At 48.7% G+C, this 26552-nt stretch overlaps 10 protein-coding genes across 10 annotated transcripts; 5 read left to right on the forward strand and 5 right to left on the reverse strand.

Moving 5' to 3' along the window:
• Positions 1-381: 381 nt before the first annotated feature.
• F9C07_2061108 (uncharacterized protein) lies at positions 382-2520 on the reverse strand (the record flags this gene model as incomplete). Its single annotated transcript, XM_071508652.1, has 3 exons — positions 382-429; positions 564-728; positions 787-2520. The coding sequence occupies 3 exons, from the start codon at positions 2518-2520 to the stop codon at positions 382-384; spliced, it is 1947 nt and encodes a 648-aa protein (XP_071365697.1).
• A 1778-nt stretch (positions 2521-4298) lies between these two features.
• On the forward strand, positions 4299-5498 carry F9C07_918 (uncharacterized protein; the record flags this gene model as incomplete). Its single annotated transcript, XM_041284183.1, has 1 exon — positions 4299-5498. The coding sequence occupies one exon, from the start codon at positions 4299-4301 to the stop codon at positions 5496-5498; it is 1200 nt and encodes a 399-aa protein (XP_041141016.1).
• Positions 5499-5536: 38 nt separating this feature from the next.
• Positions 5537-7423, reverse strand: F9C07_2279253 (cytochrome C1 family-domain-containing protein). Its single transcript, XM_071510356.1, has 5 exons — positions 7214-7423; positions 6954-7102; positions 6771-6833; positions 6300-6697; positions 5537-6247 (listed from the first exon to the last, which is right to left on the reverse strand). Exons 1-5 carry the CDS (start codon positions 7286-7288, stop codon positions 5982-5984), a joined length of 951 nt encoding a protein of 316 aa, XP_071365698.1. The 5' UTR covers positions 7289-7423; the 3' UTR covers positions 5537-5981.
• An 85-nt stretch (positions 7424-7508) lies between these two features.
• F9C07_1059614 (pachytene checkpoint component Pch2) lies at positions 7509-9920 on the reverse strand. The gene is made up of 8 exons (XM_071507450.1): positions 9453-9920; positions 9315-9390; positions 9003-9261; positions 8891-8946; positions 8737-8833; positions 8336-8687; positions 7962-8258; positions 7509-7876 (listed from the first exon to the last, which is right to left on the reverse strand). Exons 1-8 carry the CDS (start codon positions 9534-9536, stop codon positions 7730-7732), a joined length of 1368 nt encoding a protein of 455 aa, XP_071365699.1. The 5' UTR covers positions 9537-9920; the 3' UTR covers positions 7509-7729.
• A 728-nt stretch (positions 9921-10648) lies between these two features.
• F9C07_921 (putative secretion pathway protein Sls2/Rcy1) lies at positions 10649-13441 on the forward strand (the record flags this gene model as incomplete). Its single annotated transcript, XM_041288518.1, has 3 exons — positions 10649-10763; positions 10821-13104; positions 13171-13441. 3 exons carry the CDS (start codon positions 10649-10651, stop codon positions 13439-13441), a joined length of 2670 nt encoding a protein of 889 aa, XP_041141014.1.
• Positions 13442-14144: 703 nt separating this feature from the next.
• Positions 14145-15085, forward strand: F9C07_2101818 (extracellular SCP domain protein Pry1; the record flags this gene model as incomplete). The annotated part of the gene is made up of 2 exons (XM_041288517.1): positions 14145-14456; positions 14588-15085. The coding sequence occupies 2 exons, from the start codon at positions 14145-14147 to the stop codon at positions 15083-15085; spliced, it is 810 nt and encodes a 269-aa protein (XP_041141013.1).
• Positions 15086-15459: 374 nt separating this feature from the next.
• F9C07_923 (translation initiation factor 3, subunit B) lies at positions 15460-17885 on the reverse strand (the record flags this gene model as incomplete). The annotated part of the gene is made up of 4 exons (XM_041288511.1): positions 15460-15888; positions 15950-17480; positions 17542-17734; positions 17813-17885. The coding sequence occupies 4 exons, from the start codon at positions 17883-17885 to the stop codon at positions 15460-15462; spliced, it is 2226 nt and encodes a 741-aa protein (XP_041141012.1).
• Positions 17886-18527: 642 nt separating this feature from the next.
• F9C07_924 (SWIB/MDM2 domain protein) lies at positions 18528-19998 on the forward strand (the record flags this gene model as incomplete). Its single annotated transcript, XM_041284175.2, has 5 exons — positions 18528-18534; positions 18619-18755; positions 18854-19303; positions 19359-19412; positions 19497-19998. The coding sequence occupies 5 exons, from the start codon at positions 18528-18530 to the stop codon at positions 19680-19682; spliced, it is 834 nt and encodes a 277-aa protein (XP_041141011.1). The 3' UTR covers positions 19683-19998.
• A 629-nt stretch (positions 19999-20627) lies between these two features.
• Positions 20628-23092, forward strand: F9C07_925 (putative C2H2 finger domain protein; the record flags this gene model as incomplete). The annotated part of the gene is made up of 3 exons (XM_041288487.1): positions 20628-21080; positions 21152-21390; positions 21457-23092. The coding sequence occupies 3 exons, from the start codon at positions 20628-20630 to the stop codon at positions 23090-23092; spliced, it is 2328 nt and encodes a 775-aa protein (XP_041141010.1).
• A 289-nt stretch (positions 23093-23381) lies between these two features.
• F9C07_2208932 (DNA mismatch repair protein Msh4) lies at positions 23382-26325 on the reverse strand (the record flags this gene model as incomplete). The annotated part of the gene is made up of 7 exons (XM_071509648.1): positions 23382-24799; positions 24849-24936; positions 25001-25120; positions 25168-25317; positions 25363-25403; positions 25466-25784; positions 25831-26325. The coding sequence occupies 7 exons, from the start codon at positions 26323-26325 to the stop codon at positions 23382-23384; spliced, it is 2631 nt and encodes an 876-aa protein (XP_071365700.1).
• Between the last annotated feature and the right edge of the window lie 227 nt (positions 26326-26552).

Genomic DNA, 26552 nt, shown 5'->3' on the forward strand with positions numbered 1-26552 from the left:
CCTTGCGCATGCCTCAGGTTGGTCAACTCCATTGGCTGGATCGTCATTCGCTGCCCACATCAACTCTAATTCCGTATATCCCACAGGGTGGAGCCACCAAGTTGACTATCTAGCATTGAACACCCGGAATTAAATCCGTAAGTCCTTCACTGCGTGCCTCATCTCATCGACGCCGATCCTTGCAGGGGAGCATAATGATACTTCTACCACCAAATCCTCTCTAGTGCCCTCTGAGGCATCGCACAGTACGACCTACGTGGAATTCAGAGCTTCCATTTGTGCTCATGATCTCCATTCAGGAAAGTAATAAGGGCTAGCATGACTTTGGGTTATCGATGATGCACACCGTTGTCTTTCCAAGGTAATAATAAAACAGCCAATCTAGGGAGCAGCAACAGGGCCTTCAGGGCGTGGTCGGCACTCTGCAAACTATGAGAAGACAGCTAGCTTCAAGCGCTTTTGTGCTTTTTTGCCTTCCTTTCTTCTGAGCTTAACTGCGAGTTTGTCCTCTTCCGAGCACACCGCTCGGTGGCTTCCAGGCGATGAATTAACTCTTGACAGACGTTTGCATGGTGATCTCTGATCATGTTCATCTGCTGCTTACATAGTTTCATTCGTTCTTCTTGTGCCTCAAAAAGCTGATCGAGTACGCGGTGGCACTGTCGGCGATATGTCTCCAAGACACCATGGACTGTTTGCTTCTCAGTTTCTAACCCGCGCTTCAGACGCTTCACCTAATTAGCAGATGCGCTAGGTCTACTTTATATCATGCACAATTTGACTCACATTACTAGAATCGAGTAACATGCTCTGTGTATACCTTTGCAGTTCTTGTAGGCTCGTATCCCCATTCGTCTCTTTGAGGGCTTTGGCATGAGTGCTCGATGTTACCGCTGTATCCCAGGGGGGATCAATAGAGGACAGCTCTTCTTGCGACAGGGATTGATATGGACCCTGGCCCGCAATATCAACTCGGCTGTGTTGCCTATGGGGTTCTGAGGCTGCTCTAAAGAAATTCCGGCGGACGCTCCTTGTCTGGCCCTCACAGCTCTTTGGTAAAATGGGCCCTTGTGCGAACGGGTCTCCTATGCGCACGCCATAACTCTCACCACACGTAGTGGTAGCCAGCGTGTTTCTAGCATCAGGCACTTCAACGAAACTCTCTTCAATACTTCCATCATAGCCAGACTCTTCAACAATGCTTCTAGCTGGGCTTTGCTTTACATCTTGTGTCAGCTGTCCAGATTGGCCTTCGCAATGTACCGTACCATCAGAAATTATAAGTTTATTCTCCATATGTGATAGGAGTCGTGGGCTTCCATATGGATCGACAATACTCTTTCTTGGTGTCGTCCTTTGATGCTCCGCAGTGCGCTCCTGCGCCTGTTGACTGTCGTGGGGCAGAAGAGATTTGGTGGAAACTGGGACACTGTGGCCTGATATAACTGCTCTCATTATACCAGAACTCTCAGGACCAAGAGCACTCTCGTCGCTTCCGCTGCACGATTTACTTCTAGCCGCCTCGCTAGAGCTAATTGAACTGCTGTGGTCAGATCGGATAATTGGGGTGTCTCCGCAACGTGGTTGAGCATGACGTGGGCTTTGTCTCGAATTGGTAGGAGACATGAATCCATCTGCTCCTGCTCTAGTTTCCCATCGCCCGTCACCCAAGGCTACTGTTTCTATGCTAGCCGATATCATCTCGGTCTCTCTTAAAACCCCCTGGCTGTTATTTTGCTTTGTTTCCCGTACTTCTTCCGGGCGTTTCTGGCCTATAAAAAGGTTCAGTCTATCTGTATCTGAGCTTCGCGGGACCACATAGTGGCCATCCTCATCCTCATCATTTTCTGATAAAATTGGTTCAGCAAGTAGTTTTTCTCTAGGAGGTACTTCAATGGATGGGGCTGATGATGTCGCTGCTTCAGGGTTGCTCTGGCTCTTGCGATCAGGAGGTGCATCATGTCCATGGTTATGATATCGTTTACATCGTGATAACGCTTCCTCTAGTTGGAAAGCTGCAGCGAGCTTTCCACCAATACTCTGGCCTCTCCCTATACGCTTTGCCCCTAGTAACCGAGGTTTAGGAGGTGTTTGTGAGGGCCCAGAAGCATCAGAATCTGTGACATGAGCGTGTGCATCATCCCCATGATCGTCGCCGCTATGGACGGCGAGGTTAGGCACTGGCGCATGCTGACTATGCTCTTCGATTTTCAGCCAAGAAGTTTCACCCTTCGCTAAGATCTCAATGAGATTACCATCATCCGTTGCACATTTTCCAGAGACGGAATGTTCACTGTCCGATGAGCTACTGTGGTCTTCATTTCGGATTCCAATATTCTCGAGGTTCCTCAGCCCACGTTTATATCCAGGCACTTCAATCGCTTTGTTGACGCTCACGTCGTAAGATACAGCCTTTGATATACAGCCTCTTTCCTTAATAGCACTGCCGGTCCTTTGTGCTAGTGGCCTCCGGCGATTCCCAGCAGAAGAGCTTGCTTCGCGGATCCCTTTCTGGTCCATAACCGGTTTCTTATAAAATGCTGTTCTTTTTCCAGAAGTCGGCGAAGACACCGGTGTAAGTTCGTCTCCCTTGCTAAGTTCCGACTCGCCGCTCGGGCGCAGGTCTTCATCCCAGTCGACGGCTGCCTTACGATGGGCAGCATATACCCTTCTATAGGCTCTTCGAGTATGAAAAATCAACGATTCCTGCGTATTAGACAACTGGGGGTTATTTCTGTTGCTAAAGGACAAGGTGCTTGGCTTATTCCTGTTCATTAGTTGCCTATTTTGGCTCGCAGTTGCGGCTGACTCGTTGGACCGGGCCCTCGCCTCAGAAATGCGCTTGGACTTCCTTACTACCACCTCTGCCGTGTCCAGAGACACCACGGCCGATGACGATCTTTGAGTTTTGGATTTTGTTGTTGAAACGCTCAATTCGATCTCGTTGACGTTATTGATCTCTAGAGGGGTTTCATCGCGTAACAAGTGCTCAACCGTTTCACCCGAAAAACTACATACTGTTAAGCGATGAAACATAGAGATACGTCTGATCCCGTGGCACTGACTGTATTCCCACATCTCCTTCGGTTTCTGTAGCTGCATTTCTTAGTTGAGTGACTAAGTTTAGCTCTGCCATATAAACGGAGTTTTGGTCATCGTTGTCTGCGCCGAAACACGTTTCCATTTTGTGCTTATGAGCTGATAGAAACCTGTGAATGAAAAGTCCTTTCCATAAGGGTAATTGTCATAGAGAATGCTGGTGTGTGTGTATAGAAGTGAGTGTGCCATCACATGATCCTGTCAATCAAACAGGAAACTTAAGTCTACAAACAAATTTGGGAAGGTCCTATGAGTCGTTGGACTTACAGAGCTTCTCAAAGTGCAAACTCTCACTCACGACAGCATCCGCTGAACGTTCTTCTGTGAGGTTTCCATGGAAGGCGCAACAGAGCCTGGCTCGTCGCAGGTCTGATTATGATTTAGAAGACATGAGCTTCAGGAGCTTGACTTATGTATCCACCAGAGCCAACCCAGTATTATAGAAGAACCAGAATTTATCAAAGGGTCCCATATCTTACAGACATATTTCGCCCGAACTACTGTATATTTTCCAATATTTAGAGTGTCAATATTTGACGAAACGCTAAGTTTGTGACCTGTGTGTCTGCAAATTCTGGGCACAATTGTTGAACACCATCTTGTTTGAAAACTTTGTTAGTGAGAGGATAGAAAGAGGAGTCCTTTATTTACTGGACGGATCCACTAAAAGAGGGCAAGTGCCAGGGCCCTCTGCCAAGAACCCTTGCAAGAGGTGCAACACACCATAAGCATAAAACCCCAGATTTTGACATTGTAGCGCAGATGGCACCATCGCAGCTCATTGGAAGTTCCATACTATTTAAGCTATCATTTACCCAGTTCGATATCCATTACTTACGGACTGTTCGCGACTGCTATTCGTACCAATTCTCTCAGGAGAAGAGTCAACGAGGCATGAGCTTGATTACCAATGTGATCTGTCTGGTATTGTAATCAAGCACGGTCTATGAAAGATCCGATCCGAGTCGGCAATCGTTCGCTCCGCGCCCCGACTCTAATATCCATCCTTGGACACAAAATAGGCCATTAAGTGTTTACGTGGAAGGAGAAGCATGATAGCCAGACGGCATGATGATTGGTCTGCTTATTCCCCGACACGAGGTTGACTAACCCTTAAATTGTAGCGGACTCGCCTTGCGGCTGAGGTTTCCTATATCACAATTTCTCCATTCAATTGATCATTAGCAGGTTATCTTAACATGGGTGTATCATATCCTGAAAATCAGCTCAAGGAAGATGGCTCTGATGTCGTCGTTCCATCAGCCTCATCAATACGTGGCACATTCGAGCGGTTATGGGAACTGATTCCTGGGGCCCGCAGCAAGAATACAACATCCGAAGCGACGAGTTGTCACCTTCCCGAGACAACATCTAACAGACGGCGAGCGTCAGTCGCGGAACATTCCCTCGAGAGAGACGAACACCTTACCGAACACCTACCTAAAGTTCTCAGTCGACACGATGACCAAAGCGAACCGTATCCTCCGCAGGAAACTGTCCTATACCTAGCCTATGGCTCAAATCTGGCTTCGAAGACGTTCCTGGGGATGCGAGGCATTAAACCCCTCTCTCAGATCAACGTCATCGTGCCTGAATTACGGTTAACCTTCGATCTCCCTGGACTACCGTACCTCGAGCCTTGCTTCGCAGCGAGTCAATTCCGCGACGCCTCATGCAAGGGAACGGATACAGCCGATATCACAGATAGTGATTTGGAAGGCGATCTAACATCGGAAAAGACGGTGCTCATTTCACAACGAGAGCATGATTATCTACCCGATGATCCTCTCGTCGGTGTTGTGTACGAGGTCACTCTTACCGACTACGCTCGCATAATAGCGACAGAAGGAGGCGGGAATGGATACAAGGACATCGTTATAGACTGCTATCCATTCGCTGAATCTTACGACCCAACCGAGCCTATTCCTGACTGTCCAGAATCAAAACCGTTCAAGGCACATACCCTTCTCGCTCCTGTCACGAGCCTAGACGAGATATCCCGGCGCGCTTATGCACAGCGAACACATTCATTCGTCCCGCGATCTGGGCCCGCTGTGCGGAAGCCTGGCTACTCTCAGCCATCCGCTCGCTACCTTAATTTGATCCTCACAGGGGCAGCCGAGCATAATCTCCCTGTCTCTTATCGAACGCATCTCTCTCGAGTACCAACATATCGTATTACAACTGTTCGTCAAAAGATAGGCAAGTCGATATTTTTAGTAACGTGGGGTCCACTTATGCTCCTGATGCTCAGACTCTCAAGGATTCTTGCCGGTCCGGATGGTCGCAGTCCGCATTGGTTGATGAAGCTGTCGGATATCATAATAACCGCAATGTGGGGTTCTTACGAAACCATATTTCGTCCGCTTTTTGGAGATGGTGAACGAACTCTAGAATAGGATAGATGATTTAATTATCAATTTATATATATAATCAGGACCGATCCAAGACCCGAATATATTAGATTTTAAGTACAATTCCCGACCCTCCTTTGTTACATACCTGCCTTAGAACTGTTCGACTATCGTTGGAATGCAACAATGGCAACTGCCGAGGCGAAGCCAGCATCGACAAAATTACCTCGCTCCAGGCAAAAGAGTTCTACCCGCGTAATGAAGCATGTTCGTATATGAAAGTAGACAAAGGAAATAGTGACATTGGGTCTTCAAACAAGATTTTCAAAGGAGAAAAATATCTAGGGTACAGATACAGGTGTCCTGAATAACATCTAACAAAACAAGCAGAGGCCAGACCATACATAAGAGCGACTGATGAAGGGACGGCGACGTGACCAAACCTAATAAGGCTGGGGTCGATTATTTTCAAGGTTCTCTGGCCGCCGATCTCTCACTTTTTGCAATTCATATAGTCCGTTGTATCATTCAGCGCCGGGAGACAGGGGGGCTGTACACAATCTTCCTTGTCTTGATCGGAGACCACTTGTAACGCTTAACCCAGACGCTGACAGCGAAGAGACCGGTAAGGAGGGCAATGGCCTTGACACCCATCTTCTTACGGTCGTCCATCTCAGGCTCGGCAGCCCAGTTGAGGAATTCAACAACGTCCTTAGCCATCTGGGAGGTGGTGGCAGGAGTGCCGTCCTCGTACTCAACAACACCATCGAAGAGGACACGACCCATGGCAATAGCTACAACATGGTTAGACTAATCAAAATTCATAGGGAATTTTCCGAAACATACCGGTTCCAGGGAAGTAAGGGTTGAAGTTCATGCCCTCCTGGACAGTGGCACCAGCTGGGGGCTCGTCGGGGTAACCAGTCAACAGACTGAAGATGTAGTTGCAGCCACCGTGACGGCCCTTGACGATCAAGCTAAGATCAGGGGGCAGAGCACCACCGTTGGCAGCCCGGGCAGCCTCCTCGTTCTTGTAAGGAGCAGGGATGTAGTCCGACAGCTTTCCGGGACGCTTCTCGATCTCGCCCTGGTCGTTGGGCTCGGTGTCGTATTCGTTCTCCTCAGCCATGGCCTTCATCTCATCGACGGTGTGCATGACACCAACGAACGAACGCCAGGGAACACGAGTCAAGGAGTGGCAGGAAGCGCAGACTTCACGGTAGACCTGGAAACCACGACGGAGGCTGAGGGACAATATGTAAGCAAGAACTTCCTTTTGTTCGAAAGAAGGGTCGATCCAGTTCTAGGAGTACTCACGCCGCATGATCGAAGGTCTTGTTCCACTTGGCATGTTCCCAAGGGTAGTTGGTAGGGTGCAACCTTTAATTCAGATGTGTCAGCCATATCAAGGTCTCAGCTGCTGAGATCACGATTCGGTCGGGGCAACGGAGAGGACAAATGGGTGTTCAAGCTCGACCAATATCTAACCAATCCACTCACCCTTCTTCAGCAGGGGTCGATGCAAAAGCTTCCTGTCCATAGAGATAGGCGGCGGATCCGACGGCGACGGCGGTTGCGACGGACGCAGTGACTGTGAGGTGGAAGGGGGAGCTGGCGGATTCGGCACCGGCGGCGGAAGAAGACGCACGCTGGACAATTCATCAGTGGTGAGCCCTTGCAAAAGCCTCCAGAACAAATTCTAAAACAATTGCCCTCGTATCTAGAGCCCAATGGGCGTCAGATATCAGAGAAGTGCGTACCGTGGATGCTCTGTTCAAGGACTGCCGTGCGATACCCCGGAAGGGCACGCTGCGCGAGACAGTACGTGCCAGCATACTGATGATATCAAGAACCCTCTGATCAATGGATAATCAGGAAGGCACAATAGCCAGGAAGAAGGAGAGGGGAGGGGGAGGGGGTCGTGGTGCGCACTGGAGAATGTGCTTTTGGAGGTGAAGTTGAGGTTGTCGGACGGTCAAGTTTCTCTTGGGTTTGGAATTGGCTAAACCCTTCCGCTGATTGGCTGGCACCACGGCTCTAACTACCTTCGGTGAAAACCGCGACTTTTCGGAACAACAAAATTCGATCCATAAATCAGCAGCCACATGATGACAGCCAAACAAACCCGACAACTACAATGATGCCATTACCTGTTCGAAATTCGTCTCTCTTTCTTGTACTGCATTCTTGAAGATCTTATTGACCCATGTCCTACGCCAATTGCTGATATGAGAATCTCATACCCCACGTCCTCTTCTTCTGTGTGGTCTTGCCCTTCATTGTGCTTCCGCCTTGGCTTGAATTTCCGACATAATCCCCGTACGCAAAGCATGGACGGCCTCCCGAGTATTACATCGGGCACGCTTACTATACAACACTAAAGACAAAGCAGGTAGTCGTCGAACAGTCCGCCCACTGAGATTCTGATGAGAGCGTTAGGAGTGCTTTTCTGTAACGTATACCCAGTAATCATTGCGAAAGAAACGAAAAGGGGCATTTATTACTCACCATGCTCTCCAATGCTGCGTCACCAAGCTGCTTGGGAACAGCGTCCGGGAACATCTGATAGTTGAGGAGCATCTCATCAAATGTAGGTAGCAGTAGAATCTCCGTAGCCTGCTCCACATACTGAAGTGCCGTCTGGGGATTCTCGGGATTTACTTGAACGACATCAAACGAGGTTCCCTCAATGATCCCACACCGACTCAATTCTTCCAGGCATTCTTTGTAAATTCCGTATATAGCTCTGTTGGACAGATATGGTATGAACTGCTTGATATCGACCCTATCGAGGAAAGCTTGGTCCTGCGCAATTGCGATGTATTTCATCAGCTTCTCGGACTCAGAACGTGCATTGTTGATTGATCCGATGGAATACTTACCAGAGCCGTGACCAAGTTGCTCGTACAAATTACAACAACATTGGCATGTGTCTTCAATCTATCCAAGCCTGTGAGAAGTGCATTGACCGCACGTACAGCATCGAATGGCTCGTTCCCACCCAGCGCTCGTTCTCTTCGAGCCGCGAGTGTTTCTATCTCGTCGATGATCACACAGAAAAAGGTATCCTCTTCCTCTTCAAGCAACGACTCAATATTCTCGAAGGTCTTGCTTACCAGCTTCCCGCTTTCACCGAAGAACTTGCTACCAAGTGAGTGAGCGTTTATTTCAACCAGCTTACTCTGCGGGTACGGTTTTCCAATGCGTATTGCAAGTTTCTGAGAGAGGCCACGACTAAACTATCTCAGCTTCGAATAACTCGGGACTGCTTTGACTAGCGCACCAGATGCTTGTTTTTCCTGTTCCTGGCGGTCCCCACAAAAGAATTAATCTATTCCAGTTGATCGTCCATCTGTTGAGTTTCCGAGAAGAGTATGATACTAGAAGGAGCAGTTAGCCGAGGTTACTAAACCGCAATCACTCTTTAAAGTCCTCACCCATCCTGGTGATTGCACGAAGCAACATAGATTTAAGCGGCTGGTCAAACAGCAATCTACGACACATTTGAATTAATATCACACATATATCAAGTCATCGAACTTATCATACGACTCCCATAGTCCGTCCAGCTCCCTGCTTGGTAGGTTGAGTACCCTTGCTTTTGAATCTTCGTCCTTGCTGTCCATGGATTCCTCCAAAGGTTGGGTTTGTTGGGAGCTTTCTTGCTCGAATGCCGCGCGAAGCTGATACGCCTGGACATCAAGTTCAACTTGTTGGAGTCTATATGCGCCGGATTCCATATCTTCTCCCGAGCACTCGGTGACGACCACAGAGTCTATGACTTGAGCATGTGAGTCGCTCAGGCCTTCTGATTTATTATTAGTGACTGTTTGTAACTTTTCGCCGAGGAGGCACTCGTACCAAAGGAAGATATTTCCTGTCCGAGGCTGAGAACCACGAAATTAGCTATTAGCCATTTTGTGACCTCTTCCCTAATCTGCTAATTTAAGTCTTGCAACCCTCGAGAGATTCACGGCAGGTACACTAAGGGTAAAGTACCAGATCAGTGCGAATAATGATGCCATCTCTGTTGTTCTTGACACGCGCTTCGACATGTAGGATTGGCTGCTGAAAGACTTCCATTATGTAGGGGAAACAGCTAGCAAAGATTATGTTGCGTGGGAGTTATCGTAAAGCAGGATAAAACCAGGGGAGGGAGAGTACACACTAAAACAATATGGCGAAGAAACGGCGTGGGCTGGGTTCAACTGTAGTCATGGAAATTGTAGCTCAGTAGGCCTTTTCCCGTGACATACAACAATATACCAACAGTATACCGACATTCCACCGCCCAGATCTCTCTCCATATGACCAGCAAAGTGGTACTAGAACTTTGAATTCATTCATTACCAACTAGGACTAAGTTGACCTACTTTAAGTTTGCGTAATATTGCTTAGAGGACATACAGGATGTATGCACAGTCTTGTCCACCCTCTTACATGCAATTGATAAACCAGCGAGCCGTATCCGCCGAAGCGGATGATAAAAAACCAGCCTGCCACCTTCCAATGTTACTACCAGACTATTATCAATATAGAAAGCCTGACACTTTTCAGTTCTGCAATTCCGATTTCAAAGTTCATTATACAAAGAGAGAGATGCACACGACGGTGACAAAGTCTATCTACTAAGTATAAATAAATCCTCCGTGCCAATTAAGCGTGGTTCTCATCTGTCAACATCACAAGAACATGCAATGGGTTTTCCCTTCTTTATGGGACCGACATCCAAGCGTTGATCATATTTGAATATACGAACCGGAACTTATGTTTCCATTTGATATATAAGTCAACAATTTCAAATCCGGTCATTTGTTTACTGTAGACCCCTCAATCACGTGGAGTTGGTCCCTTATGGCTGGTTCACCGGAAACGGAAAGCCTCCGGCCGATCCATTGGAAACTCTGGGGTCCATTTTAAGTACCGCCATAGTCATGGGTGTGCAAGACATCAATGGTCCGTACATTAGGTCTGGGCGCTTTTTTTCACGATGAGTTATTTTACCTATAAACATATACCCTAGTTGTTGCTATTTAGAACGATAGTCTCAGTTCTTGCCTCAATCGTGTGCATTGCCCCGCGGAGCCAACTAGTCGGTGGGAACTGCTTTGGCCGTCCGAGCTTTCGGCAATACCCATTCGATCGAGAATCCAAGGATCTTTCCTCTCTTTCGATGCATAACTATAGAAGCCAAGATGCCACCGAAAGTGAGCAATGGGACCGGAGTCGGTGGGAAACCACGCAGGGACGTGCTGGCTTCGGTCAGAATGGCCTCCATGGACGAAGTCTCCAGGGCTGCCCTCCCAGCTGGTATGCTCGACCTTGGCCGAAGAAAAAGCAATATACAGTATAGCTAACGAGTAGCAGAGATCATGTCCTCAGTCTTAGATTATCTTTCCCCAGTCGACCTGATTCGAGTAGCACGATCGTCGAAACTTTTGCGCGAGATCGCTTACGATGACACAAGATGGGTACAGTGGCTGAGACGCATGGGCTGCTGGAACGAATTGGAAGCTAGGAAACACGTTGAAGAAGCATTTGGGACTATTGCGGATGTTGAGAGCGTTAGGCAAAAAGAAGCTGCCGAGCAATCTCAGCGATCATCTCTCGTGGGCGCAGGCACGGAAAATAAACCTCAAATAAGTCTCAAAACACTGTCTGATGGCTTCGATCAAATAACGCTGTCTACACCTGCTACCACTGGAAAATCGAACGAACTGGAAGATGATTCAGTCTTGGGGGCATTACAGCAGGTTAGATCAGTGCGCGGGGAAGCTCGCAATGAGTACGGCAAGGTTCATGCTGCTCTTGCGCCTTTTTACAACGATATTACCACTGAAGGAGCCTCTCCAGATAATTTGCTGTTTAAGAAATATACCGACCCACAGCACCAAGCTCGGATTCTATTTCAATTACAATCTTTTGCCAAATGTGACTTGACGGAGGGCTGGCATGAGAGGTTGTCACACCTGCAGGAAGCTATCTCAATGTTTGAAACAGCCGCTATCAAGGAATTTAGACACGGTTACGAGACCGAAGACATCGACAATAGAATGCGGCAATATGCCCACGTTCTCTATACGTTGAACGGTGGGGCTGCAGCTGTTGAGCTCTTTATCCACCATAACCATCTTGTCACGCGAAGGTCGGACTATGGTAAGCCAGGGGACTGCATTGATGCATCATCTCAAAGCGTTAAGCTTGACCAGACGCAGGCATTCTTTACCCGTCTGAGTGTTGCTTACAATGAAGAAGTTGCAATCATCAATCGCGCCTTTCCCCCGTCGCTGAAGGTTGCGTTACCATTCATTGCGAAGGTCGGCCAAGATGTGCTGTACCCTTTTTTGACCGCGATATTTGATGAATTGCACCGTATCAACAAAGAATCTTATTTGACCGCAGTTTCGAGCACATTCGCCCAATGCATGAATCTCTCTGATACCCTGTTACCAATTCAAAGTTCAGCTGTTAACTTCGAAGAGTTCTTGGAACATGTCATTGCTAAAGTATACGAGCCGCATATGGACTTATACCTTGCAGAGGAATTGGACCATTTTCGGAAATGCTCCGAAGCTGCAGTGGATGAGTGGGATAGACAGCTTTCTGAACAGGCTGCCTCGACGGAGTCATTTCTAATGTCAAATATAAATAGACAAGCCGATAAGAAGGACTTCCTGACTTCCTTCAAGAAAGTCATCATGGCCCCCGTCAACCTTCTTCCGAGCTTTTCAGGGACCAAAACAAATGAGTCAAAGTCTGACGAGGAGACTTCTGCTGGCGACGCTTCGGCTTTGAAGGGCCAGAACCGATTTTCGACCATTTCCATGCCTACAACTCCTGTAACCGAAGCGCCTACCACGGAACTTGCAGCCAAGGCCGCTATTATGAAATCGAAAATGGAAGGCATCCGTTCCCTGTTCAGCATCGAAGTCGCCTTGAGCCTAGTCCATGCTGCAAAGTCGGGCTTGGAGAGAGCTGCTCAATTTGTGCAGATCGGAGGGGACACCGGTGCCCTTGCGAAGCAGCAATGTGAGGCGATATTTGTTGCCCTGGTACGGATTCTAGGGCATCGTCATCTTATTGTCGGCTTTAATAAAGCAGTCGACCATCTATCTAATTATCGTCCTCGCGAACAAGGAGAGCGCGATCAGTCGGGTGTTGAACCCTTAGTGACCTTCTTGGAGCTCGTGAATGTTGGTGATCTCATTCTCCAGATGATCGATGTCTTTTATGAGCAAGAACTCATTGGCAAGAAGCTGACTGATCGTAACGACTTTGTTGACCCCGCTGTTAAAGAGAAGAAGAAGTTTGAGCAGAATCTCGATGAACGGGTTGCTGCAGGACTCAATAAAGGAATTGATGTTCTCATGGAGGAAGTAGACTACATTCTGGCGACACGACAATTAGCGACAGACTTCAACCCGAGTGTGTCCACAGACCCATACCGGCAAACTATGGATGTAAGCGTGTCTGAAGCGGCAGTTGCCGTGGTTGATGTGGTTTCCTCGCATACCCAAATGCTCGTTGGGAGTACGGACAAGAGCACACTTGACGTTTTTAACCAAGAGATTGGGTTGCGTCTTTTTACTGCCCTGTGCAAGCATTTGAAACGTCAAAGAATTAGCGTTGAGGGATCCTTAAAACTCATCAGGTAAGGCTACTTTTCTTAGGTCCTAATCTTAGGTCCTAATGGCATTGCCTCGCTGACATAGCCTAGCGATATGAACCACTACTTCAAATTTATTCAGAGATTCAAAAACAATGAGCTTCTTGTCTACTTCAAAGCTTTTCGGGAACTTTCTCAGATTTATCTAATCGACCCTTCGGACGCTAAGGAGCTCGCTACTATTATCGCAGACTCGGGCCGGTTTCAAGGCATCTGGACGGTTGAAGATGTGTGCGAGTTCGCCGAACGACGGGCAGATTGGTATCAGGTGAAACGAGATGTGGAACGAGCCATGTATGGGATTGGGTGCAATCTTATGTGATGAACGGGACTTTCGAATATACCCACGGCATTACGACCTGTAAATTTAAAGGAAAATACCCCATTTTCGCGTTGCATATATACATCGGTGGACAACTGGATATGTTACTATAGGGCTCCGGAACGCCCGGAAACTACGATTTCAACGACACTAGCAATTATATAGCCGATATAGTTTTCTTCTAGACGTAGACTTGAGTTATTTTCTGCCGGAAATTTTATCTACTTTCTCTCGTAGTAAATATTGGCGCCTGAAAAAAGCCTGACGTCAGTGAGCGGCTGTGGAAGCAGTTTATTTGGTGACCAAACACCTCTCGGCCACTCGTTTCTCAAGCCTCCATCTCACCTGCAGCAACTTTCTCCTATAAAAAGGCCCGATTGCAGGGAATATGTGTCATCTCATCGTGGTCTTACCTGAGGTTATTTTTGGTGTTGGTCCAAAATCCCATAACTGAAGTGCAGAGTATTGACTCCATGCTACGAATAAAGCACGTACTCATCTAATTAATCTAACACGGTTTCAGATCTACTGGTTTCCTCAACACTGCTATTAAACCTGATTAATCACATTCCCCAGTGGCTCCATAACTGAGTCATGCCATAGTATATGATCAACCATACTAGCACCACAGCCCGCAACCATACAGACACCTTAGAACGGAAGACCAACTCCCCCAAAGAAAGGAAGACTATAGAGTCACAAAATGTTTATCATCCCATCTTTCAAACACACCAATCCCATACGATGCTCAACACCTTGTCTCCAACTCATGCTCATCCTCATACTCGCCAACTTGGCAAACACCCAACAAACAATCCAGACAACAATTCTGGTAACAGCAACGCCAACATCACCACACCCACCTTCCTATACATCACCTGAGGTATTCAGAGACACAATTCTCTCATCGAGCAACACCTACCGCAAAGAGCATAACGCGAGCGATCTCGTCTGGAACGAGACCTTGACTCGGTATGCGAAAGATTGGGCCGAGGGCTGTAAATGGAAACATTCCGTACGTCCTACTTTCCTGCTCTATCTATCTGTTTGTCTTTTCTGTGTTATTTTTTTGGTTGAGATGTTGTACAGAGGGGAGTGGAAGTAGTGAAAGGGTTCGTTGTACTTATGCGAAAGATATATATATAGCACGGTCCATATGGCGAGAACCTCGCCTTCGGATACCAGAATGCCTCAGCCGCGGTCTTCGCATGGGGTGACGAACGTCGTATGTACGATTTCAAGAAACCGACGGGGTTTACCGAAGAGACGGGGCATTTTACGCAGTTGGTTTGGAGGGCTACGACAGATGTTGGATGTGCGGCTATTGACTGCGGGTACGGCAACGGGACTGACGAGAATGAGAAGCGCGGGGATACGGGGTCCTATACGAGGGCTCAGGGATGGTATGTTGTTTGCGAGTATTCGCCGCCTGGGAATGTGATGGGGACTAGTAGGACTGCTGGTGGTGAGAATGGGCTCTTTAGAGTGAATGTGCAGTCGGCAAGTACGTATTCTGGACCGTACCCGACGGACTCTGGAAGCCCTCCTGCTAGTACTGGGGCGAGTGGCGCGGATCGAACGTTTATGGCTTGTGGGTGGATTTGGGTCTGGGTTGGAGTATTGATTTTGATGGTAATGGGCTAGATGATGGTATGTTTGGATAGCCAATGAATAATATAGAAGAATTGTTTCTTTGCAAACACCAACTGACGAAGATTTATATAAGAACATCTTACTTCGTTAGCCTTGCAATATGCCGGCCTATTGTGTCATCTCTCATGCTACCATTGTTGCGCACATGACACTCCAGTTGGGAGATACGCAATACACATCTATTCACTTTTTGAAGTTCCAAACGTCCTTGGGCTGGAACAAAGCCAAACGGATCACAGAAACAAGCTCACAGGAGGAGAAGCGGGCGGCGCTTCGAAGAAGAGGGTGAGGATATCGACAGGCAAGATGTAGAAATGAGGAAAATAAAATAGAAAGTGACATTAGATACGAAAGACATGACCCAATCAACCGATAACTTCCTCGTTCTCCTCCACAATCTCTTCCACAATCTCTTCGACAACGGCCTCGCCCTGGTCCTCGGAGACAGGGGGAGCGTCCTTGGCAACCTTGGCATCGTCTGCATCTTCGGGGATACCGTACGCATCCTTCTCCTCGGCCATGAGCTCCTTCTCCCGGCGGAGCCAGGCAACCCACTCGTTGAGAACGCGCTTGCGCGTCTCGACAACGGCGGTGTTGGCAATGTCGACAGCATACTTGTCTTCCTCGTCGAACTCCTTGGAGTACTCACGGAGGTTCTTGCGCACTTGCTTCTGCTCCTCCTTGCTAAGAAGAGTGGGTGGGCGAGGACGCCAAACGAACTGCTTGAATTTATCGGTAGGGTGCTCAGCGAGGGTCTGACCGGCGAAAGTGTGAATGTTCCAGCCGTTTTCCATCTAGTAAAAAGATGTTAGTAACAAATTCTTAATCAAACTAGGCACGATGCAGGGGTCTTACCGAATGAGTCCACACACTAGCACTGCTAACAACGTAGCGACCTGTAGGATCCCAGTCGATATCTGTGACACCGTAGTGCTCCACGGTCTTCATCAATTGGAGGTTGGCGGCCAGATCCTTCTCACCCTCAGCCTTTTCACCCTCAAAGTCCATATCCCAGAAGTCCAAATCGAAGTTCGATTGAGAGTGAACTGTGGCGACAACGACGAAACGGCCCTTGGGGGACCAGTAGATAGCGTTGCTCGTCTTCTTCTCGATGGTGCGCACAAGCTTGAAGTTACCAGCCTGGGGGCCCTTCTTTTCAGGAGCGAAGAAAGATACAGAGGTCTTGGGGAGAACAGCAGCACCGCTGGGGGCTTCACCCGTAGTGATCAGGACAAAACGTCCACCGTTGGGTTCCCATGCAAAGTTGATCACGGTGTCTTTGAGACTGTCCACAACTTCAACAGGAACACCCTTCTCGCGCACCCGGAAAATCTCAAGGTTGGTAGCCATCGATTTCTTGGACTTGGAGTGACGATCAACCTTGACACAAACGTAGGTACCTTGAGACTGCCAGTGCAGCTTCACATCAGAGACGTTGAACAGGTTACGGGTTCGTACAATCTCCTTAGATGGAACGCTCATCAAGGCGACTCTTGCGGGATTGCTACCAATTTCAGGAGTCCAGAAGGAGAGGAGTTGTTCATATTGCTTGACACCATCACGGGTAACTGTTGCTGGCGACCATTCGAAGTCCATGACTCCATCAATTTTAACGGAAGTCTTACCCAGCAAGTTCATCCGAGGCAACTCGTAGATAGAGATAGACTGGCCCTGGAGCATTCTTGCGACGTACTTCTCATCAGCGGACCACTTGAAAGCGGGCCACTGCACCTTCTTCTTCGGGGCAGCATCGCCCTCAACAGGGCCTCCGGCGAGATCATGAGAAACGAAGGAACGCAGAGGCTTTCCAGAGACGATATCCCAAACGATAATGTTCTTTCCATCCTCTTCGAAGGACAAGACAGGGTGACCCTCTTCAACCTGAATGGGGCGGGAAGACCAGGTGGTCAAGTAGCTCTCACCTGGCGAGAACTCGACGAGCTGAACAAACGGATGGGGGAACTGCTTCTGTTTCGAGAAAGCAGGACCGCCCCAGAGCTGCACGCCCTGGGGGTGGACGGATGCAAGGTATGTACCCTTGGGGGACCACTGAACGAAGAGCTGTGTCCAATGAGCACGATCGACGACGTTCTCTGGCGGATTGTTCTTGTTGTTCCAGAACACGCCAACTTTGTCATTACGGTAGAGGGCGAACTGGTCACGGGCGTTGGGGTCGGACAACCATGAGCGGAGGTGCTCCTTCTCCTTGAAAGGTTCGACAGTTGGGGGCTTATATTCCTCATCGATGCGTCCTTCACGACCATAGCGATCAATATCCATCAATTTGTTCACGGCAAGGGTGTGCTTCTTGTCGAGAGGTGTTCCGTGCAGCTGCTTGACTGCGGCAATGGCTTGTTCGGGGGTTTCATATTCGACAAAGGCGAAACTGCACAAACGAAACATTAAACCTTTCCTTCGTTCATTACCAGTATTTCCCCGGTACGTACCCTTCGGACATGTTCTTGTCGTTGGTTGGCATGAAAACGGCATCTTCGGAGGTGTGGCCGACCGCGTTGAGTTTCCTCAGCAAGAATTTGATAAGCTTCTGTCTGCTCTCTTCCGGCACGATCGGGAGTCCATCGATGACGATAAATGTATCCAAGCCCTCCTCGAGCTTCACTTCAAACTGCTCCTTGAGATCTAAAAATCGGAAAAGCGGTATTAGCGAAGAGGGGCACGGGACCTAAAAAGAGACGAATGATAAAGAATCGCACTCACCGGAGAAGTCAATCTCCTCCTCCTCCTCTTCGTGGAGATCCTGCTCGGACAGGGTATCGAAACTGGGCGCCATGATTGCTGGGGGGCGTTTCGAGGGCGATGGGGGTGGAGAGGAATCGAGAGTGAGAGAGCCGCTCTGATTTTCTGCTGGTCGTCCCCGTTTTGCCTGGTTTTAGGGCAAAAAGAACAAATCCCAACCACAGCCGCTTCTGTGTGCGAACGCGCTGACTCAGCCGTGTTTTCTTCACGTGACGAGTCCCGACCGACCCCAGTCGCCCGCATAACCTCCAGTGTTAGTAAACCTTACTTTACCGTAACCGACTGTACGGCCTGACTTGACATACAGTTGGAGATCCATAACAGTTCGCGATCCTTGAACACAATTCGTCCCAGATTGCTTTGATATTGCGGGTGCAAGGTGCTGGTCGTTGTGGGCCGGCTAACTCCATTATTTCCTTTTGCTTTTATCTGATCTATCTTGTGTTCCTGTTCTGTTACACCTTTTTTTGGAGATTTCCTTCTTATGCCCCGCCGGTCCTAAGCGCCAGCGCTACGCCCAGATCTGGACGATCGATCTCCAACAGTACGATTCACTACCTCTCCTCTCCTACTGTAAAGCCAGCGTTATCGACTCTGCGACTGTGCCCAATCCAGCGATTGAAGCAATTACCACTGTATTTCCTAACGAGAAGGTAATCCGAGCTACGTTGTCAGGATGTCGCGTAAGTTCCGCTGGCTACAATGTTCCCGGGTCGTGCACAAGCCGCCGAAGTCGCTCTGAACTGACATCATTCGCGATGCGCCAGTCTCTCCAGAAGCCCGCGACCAATATGTACCAATCATTGACTCGATCCTGGCGAAGAGCGACCTTAATACTATCTCCGAGAAGCGAATCCGTAAAGGGCTTCAGGAAGAGGTCGGCTATGATCTTACTCCGCAGAAGGTTTGTTCCGCGTCAAGTCACGTCGCAAAACCATTGATATTAATATCACTTGATTTCACTGTAATTTTACACTATACTAACGTATATCTCTTGACTAGGCTGTGATTAAGCAGCTTATCATGGAACGGTTCGACATCTTTGCCGAGAATGGTGGTATAGAAGCTTCTCCCGAGGCGGCGGTCGCTACTGCTCCTGCGACCAATGGCCACAGCTCTGCGACACCGGTCGAGGCTTCGTCCCCTGCCCAATCCTCCAAGTCACAGAAACGTCAGGCGGATAGTGTGGAACGCGAATCAGACAAAACTCCTCCGATGAAGAGGAAAAAGCCCGATCACGATGTGGATGCGGATGCCCTTTTCGCGGCAAAGTTGCAGGCGGAGGAGAACATGCGTGCCCGTCCCACTCGCGGTGCTAGCGCACGTAAAGTTCAGCCGGCAAAGAAGAAGACAACCAAGGCTAAAACGTCGAAAAAGGTCAAGGCGGAGGACGACTCAGATGTCGACTCCAGTTCGGACTCCAAGAAAGTAAACCGCTCTGGTGGATTTCATGTATGCACTACTATACTTTTGGAGTAATATGTCTAGTACTAACAGTGACACACAGAAACCGCTTACTCTTTCACCGGCATTGTCAGCGCTGCTGGGTGGTGAAGAGTCGGTATGTATTCTCTTTGGTCTTGCTTGCTTGACGCCTTCGCATTTCACCGTATACTTGGATCAGAGGCAGCTAATATTCCCCCAGCTTTCGCGACCCCAGACGGTAAAGAAGGTCTGGGCGTATATCCGCGAGCACGAACTTCAAGATCCCACCGACCGACGTCAAATCCGCTGCGACGAACCGATGCGCGCGGTCTTTAAGCAGGACCGCATACATATGTTTACGATGACAAAGATCCTCAGCCAAAATTTGTACAGCCCCGATGAATAGTCTCCATATCTGGAGGGAGACCTACACCATACATAGCCTTCAGGGAGGGCAAAATTTGCGTCGTGCCCGTCGCTATACTTCACGAATATTTGCTATTATTTGTTTTGCTTTGATTTTGCTTTGCAGCACCGCATATGATAACCAGGAGCCGTCATTTTGATTATCGAGATCTTATGTTGTACTCAGTTTACCCTCATTGGCGACATAATTGCCTTACTTTCTTTTGTTACTTTACCTGCTATTTCTCCAGCGGGAGTTGGTACTGCCTTGCAGATTGGCGCGATGGATGCTGTCGGCTAGAGAACCGTCGCTGTTTCAGAAGAATCCTGCGGGGATGTCTTCTGCCATTACATATTATTATTATTATTATGACATAGCATGAGCAATGCGCAGTATTCAAGTAGACCGCGGACCTGCGTAGGCAGATTTTCGGGAAATAAAAATAGGCCCCATATACCTGTACTTTGGACGGGAAAATAGTCCCACTGGCATTAGACGAAACCAGCGACTAGCATGGAAGATTCCTTGAGTCAATCGAGTCAACTAACAGTCTAGATGTCGGTGAAAAAGCCATTTGAAAAGAAATTCTAGACATTCAAGTCGGGAGGCGGTGATATCAAATTCGTGTGAGTCGAAATGACGCCGATGGGAGTCATTGCGGAAAGTTAATTAGCTGGTTAAATAAATAAAATGGGGATTTTTAGTGATTTAATAAAGCTGCTCACTAAGCACGCCGACAGCCAACATTTTCGCCCGCCGCTTGTCAATTTGTCCCCCTCACTGCCACCAGCCACACTAGGATCATTATCCCCGCAGGGAAAGTGTTTGTCGCGCAGTGTCAGAAGGAGCGCCGAGCTCTTCTAATCCCTGGGAGCTGATTTCCGAGCCTGTACACTATTGAAATTGTTTCCGTCGTGCCAACTCCCACCTTTATATCCGCCCTCCATGTCTGACACTCAGCCGCCACAAGGCTCCGGATCGCAAGGACCAAAGCGTGGTGGTCGTCGCGGACGAGGACGGGGAGCAGGCCAACCTTCGGCAAGAATTGAGAACTCGCAGCAGTCGACTGAAGGCAGCGGAAAAGGCTCAAGATCTAGGGGTAGTGGGCCCCGCAGAGGAGGAGGGGGTCGCGATAAGCAGAACCGCAGCGCCCCTAATAAGGATTCCGGGCCGGAGCCCAGTGGACAATCGACTCAAGGGCCGACTACAGTGGCAGAAGACAAGGGTAAGAAGGCAGCTGCGGCGCTCGCAGACGACGCCGATGATGGAGAGATTTGCTTCATCTGTGCGTCAAATGTCGAACATACATCTGTTGCGCCGTGTAATCATCGCACTTGCCATATCTGCGCGTTGAGACTCCGAGCATTGTATAAGAACAAAGCCTGTGCGCATTGTCGGGTACGCTTTATATTTCGATCCACACACCTTGGGTACCTTGGGGTTATACTAATGTCTGTCGTTTGGGGTAGACTGAATCGAGCTACGTGATTTTCACGAATGACCATGTGAAGCCTTTCCAGGATTTCAAAGACTCGGACTTTTCGCAGAAAGATGATAACCTTGGGATCAAATATGAAAATAACGAGATCTTTGAGGACACAGTCCTCTTGCTCCGATACAATTGCCCGGACACAGATTGCGACGTGGCTTGCTTGGGATGGCCAGACCTGCATCGCCACGTTAAGAGCAAGCATGGTAAAGTAATGTGGTATGTGATGCTTCTCCGAATTGCTATAAACTGGCATGTAACTCACATTTGGCTCTTATCTTCTAGCGATCTGTGTACGCGAAACAAGAAAGTCTTCACCCATGAACACGAACTCTTCACTGTGGCGGAGTTGCGCAAGCACGAGAAGTACGGAGATCATGTTCCTGGAGCCGTTGAACAGAGTGGCTTTAAGGGTCACCCTGAATGTGGTTTCTGCCGTCAACGGTTTTATGGCGACGATGAACTGTACGCTCACTGTCGCGATCGCCATGAAAGGTGTCATATTTGTGATAGACGGTCCGGGAGTCGTCAACAGCAGTATTATATTGACTATAATGCGCTCGAGGATCACTTCCAGAAGGACCATTTCCTGTGCCTGGACAAGGAGTGTTTGGAGAAAAAGTTTGTTGTGTTCGAATCTGAAATGGACATGAAAGCTCACCAATTGGAATGTCATCCAAATGGTCTTTCCAAGGATGCGAGACGCGACGCACGAACTGTGGATCTGTCATCTTTCGACTACAGAACGCCGTATCAACCTCAGAGACAACGTCGTGGCGCTGGTCGTGGGCGTGACCCAAATTCAGAGCCTCTTCCTGTGTCCTCCGCACAATCATTAACAAGAGCCCAAATTGCTTACCAAAGACAAATGGCCATTCAAAGTGCGCAGTCAGTATCAACTCGCAGCTTCGGAGGTCAACTAACCCGTAATGATACTCAAACTGTGCACGCTCCCCCGCGTACACCAGCCTCTCGAACACCCCCAGTTGCGTCCACCCCTGTGCCGGAACTGCAGAATCTCAGTCTCGGTCATGATTCCGGATCTGCTACGCCTGAGGAACAGGCCCGCCGTCTGCGTCATGCAGCCGTGATCGAACGTGCCGCCAATCTTCTTGGTAATGACCAGAATAAACTGAATGAATTCCGCTCCAAAGTATCCACCTACCGCACCTCTGCCCTAACAGCCACCGAGCTGATTGACGCCTTTTTCTCCCTCTTTGACACCTCCACCAACGAGCTAGGCAAACTCGTCAAGGAGCTTGCAGAGATCTACGAAAACGACTCCAAACGCACCGCACTACTCAAGGCCTGGAATGACTGGCGGGCCATCAATGAAGATTACCCAGCCCTTCCAGGCCCCGGTGGCGTCCTACCAGGCATGTCCCCAAGCACCGTGAACGGCAGCGGTGCCGGAGGCAAACGTGTCCTCCGACTAAAATCCTCAACCGCCCAGTCCTCCCGCTCAGCCGTCGGCAGGAGCGGTGCCCTCCCCTCAGGCTCATCCTCAAGCAACCCCTTCCCTCCTCTCTCCTCGACAGTCTCCAAAAAGTCCACCGCCGCAACCAACAACAACACCCCCTGGGCCACGGCATCCCCTGCCCCATCCTACGCCGGCCCATCCTCTCGTCCTGCCCCCAAACCTAGTAATACCCCTCGCCCTGTAAACACCCGCAACGCCGAAGCTTTCCCGGCGCTCCCTGCTGCCCCTAAACCAAATGTCCTCATGGCCGGCCTCACCCGCGGAACGGTCCGTGTCCGCTGGGATGGACGAGATGCTCCGAACTCAAATGCCTGGACCTCAGGCGGATCAGGCACCAGTACCCCCGGCGAACCAGAATCCGATTTCGGGGAGTCTTCTGCTGGCGGCGGTAAGAAGGGCAAGGGGAAGAAGGGAAAACAGACTCTTTTCCATTTTGGTTAAGGAGCGTGATCACTGTCTTGGTCTACTATTGGAGGCCTACGGCATTGTGCTGTTTAGCTTTTGTTATTAAGCGAGTCATAATAGAACTGTGATACGCAAGTTTACAAAGTGTTAAAAGGAGTGGTGTTGATATTTGATGTAACTGGAAAACAAACGGTCTGTCTTGGCTATGGTTTTATGAATTATGAAGTAGAAGATTGGTAACTGAATGATTTCATTCTGATAAGATATATCAATGCTTCCAGGGTTAGTAGACATTAACAGCCGCCATCTCAACAATCAGTGCTCCTCACTCTTCCAAACTACTATTCTCGGACACATCGTCGGAAGAAATCTCTATAATGGACCTTTCCTCAACTGACGAGTTGAGAAGGGGTACCGAACTTTCCTCGCGATCTGACTGATGATCCACAGTATTAGGTCCTGTCACTTCAATCAATTCCGAAAAGGACCTCTCCTGTTCTTCGCCATCCTCAGAACCACAAGACACAGACTCATCCTCATCAATCGCCGCCATCCGCAACGCAAACTCATCCTGGAGTCGCTTCAGCCATTTTCGAAGTGTCTCACCTTCCAATTTCCCATCTCGGGCCTGCAAAAGCTGCTCCTTAAGCGAGAGAATCAGGTTTCGTTTCCGCGAGACAGCCAGAGCTCTAGATTTACTGTGACGACGTTGCGCAATTTGGTTCATTTTCTCCGAGACTGTTTGCGCATACTCTAGCACGCCAGGAGGTAGATCAACGAGTTTAGCAAGAGCAAGGCCATAGGAGCGGTTTGTTTCGGGGCCTTCGGCTATTTTGTACAACATCGTCATCTTAGACGTGTCAGGGGATATCTCCGCCGCGAGATGGAGGCTGACGACGCCACTGCGTTCGGCCATGATCACGGCGAGGTCGTGGAAGTGGGTGACGAACCAAACGAGGGCGTGGCTCTCGACGAGGGCTTCTGCGATGGCGATGGCGATGGCTAGACCGTCTGTTGTGCTGGTGCCGCGGCCGAGTTCGTCGACGATGACCATGCTCCTTGATTCGATATTGCGGAGGATGAAGGCCATCTCGCGCATTTCAGCGGCGAAGGTCGATACGTTTGCTTCTAGGTCATCGGCGGTTGAAACGCGAGCGAAGAGTTGGTGCACGATTGGGAAGGAGGCGTATTCTGCTGGAATGAACGAGCCGATTTGGGCCATGATGGTCATTAGGGCTAGGGAGCGGATGTAGGTAGATTTGCCGCTCATGTTGCAGCCAGTGATGATTTGGAAACGGGACTGCTGGGTTGCGTAGGCGTCGTTTGGGATGAATTTCTTGGTATGTATTTTCTCGCGGATGGGGTGTCGTCCTGACTTGATGGCGAGGACATCTGTTAATTCTGCTCGGACGTAGTCGTAGTTTGTAGCTAGCTGTGCGAATGCGGATAGCATGTCAAGCATGGCAATGGCTTCACTGATTTTGAAGAGGTGGGCAATTTCGGAGCGGATGTCCTCGATCAGTTCGTGGACAGTCTGGTCGCTCATGTTGATTACCTCGTTATGTGCATCGATGATTTTCTGGTTCATTTTGACTAAGTCAAGAGTTTGGCATTCTATGCGGTTCTTCTTGCGGTATATGTTGATGAATACTTCAGGGAGTGTGTTTACTTCGGTAGCTGATATATTGATGTAGTATTGGCGTGCTGTGTCGAACTTCAAATCGAGGGCTATTCCATGAGACTCTACAGCGCATTAAATTTGTGTGATCTACAACGAGTCCTACCTACTCACCTGAAAGCTTTGTAATGAGATCTGCAGCATCCATGTTTGCTTCTTTGTATGTCTGTCTCGCGACATCTAGTAGACTGTTGACTCCGGCCTGTATCGCCGGATTATCAGACAGCCGTACTGGGAATATAGCAGCTTAAGCGACAAATACGTACCCTGACACAGTATATACGCTGATTCCTAAGATCAAGCGGCCTTGTTTGGTATGTTACATACTCATTGAGGGTTGACTCAATTAACTCTTCAACTGCTCGATGACCTGCTGGAGCGCATAGCTATAGCCTGGTTAGACCTGTAATGTAGCAGGTCATGAGTATACTACTTCTCTGATGGTCAGTAAAAGGCTGCTTTGAGCCGTTGCAAGAGCCTTGTATACTGATCTAATTGAAGACACGTAAGTCTTGAGCATGATGACGTTGTTGACTGATTGTTCGACGTATTGAAAGGTTCGTTTAGTTGGAACGAGGATGAGCTAGGCTGTTAGAAGCGATAAGCGTCAAAAGGCTTATCTACTCACAGATGTTAAGACTTTATCTGCGTCGATGAAACCCTTGAGGGCTGTTGGAAGTTTGAAGCATAACAATTTAGTATAGGACTAGCAAGGGACCTATGTTTCTCACCTTGTCTAACCGATACAAACATTTCCCCTTTTGTAGATAAATCCTCCACGGCATCATATCGAGCTGACAACTTCGAAACCTCCGTAGAGGGCTGTAGAATATTGGCTCTCAGAAGCCTACCACCCATGGGAGTTAGTGATTCATTCATAAGTCCGAAGAGACTATCCTTTGATCTGGCATTCTGCAGATTCTGGATCAATTCCAAGGAAACTATGGTGGATAAGTCAATCAGCATGGACCCCTGGGAGGGCTCGAAACGGATGCGAAGGGAATGCGAAGTGAACGTCTTATTTAGCTCTAGCTCAACATATCTCAGGACCTATACAAACTTAGTGAGGCCTACATATGTGGTCGTTTGCACATACGGCAGCAAAACAACAAGCAGCGAAATAATTACCTCCCAAGGTAATCTTGATAGACTCAATATCCTCTGGAAAAGCTAGTCGATCCACATACTCATGGCCGGTTTTCTCCGACCAGTCCCTGCGGTCTAAGAATGTGAATGTTGTTTCTTGGATATTTTCTTGAATGATATAGAATAGTTTGGAGTCTTTGGCTGTATTCATGAACAGTATCTCTGTGGGCTCAAACACCCCGATCTTGGTAACTGTTTTGACATAAGTCTGGCTGTCACATATCTGACACAGAACTGCTTCCGCCGTTGATAAATTTATAAAAGTAAGGCCAACTGTAGACGAGATACCACGCGACTCGCTGACAGCACATATGATCTCCTGAGATGCGACGCTTGTTGCTGTCGTAGGAGGTCTTGTTCGGAGGGGTCCACTGCTTTGCCTCGAGAGAGGAACGAATGAATCAGTCGCTCCCAGGGAAGAAGCTCTAGACATCAAGACTGACATTCTACAGGGTAAAGTAATTCCAATCTTGGAGTAAAAAAAAGAGGGGAAAAGAATTTCTCCATGTAATTGAGAGAGAAGAAGGAAAGAAAGTTATATACTCTCGAATACTATTGATACAGAGAGGATAACCAAATACAGTTTAGCGCCGATCCACTACTCCGCGATAAGTGGGATTTTATGATAGCCGTTGAAATTTTTATTCAAGACCGACTTCAATACAAACAAAC

This window comes from Aspergillus flavus, chromosome 1 (genome assembly GCF_009017415.1).
Source record: "Aspergillus flavus chromosome 1, complete sequence".
Lineage (NCBI taxonomy): Eukaryota > Fungi > Ascomycota > Eurotiomycetes > Eurotiales > Aspergillaceae > Aspergillus > Aspergillus flavus.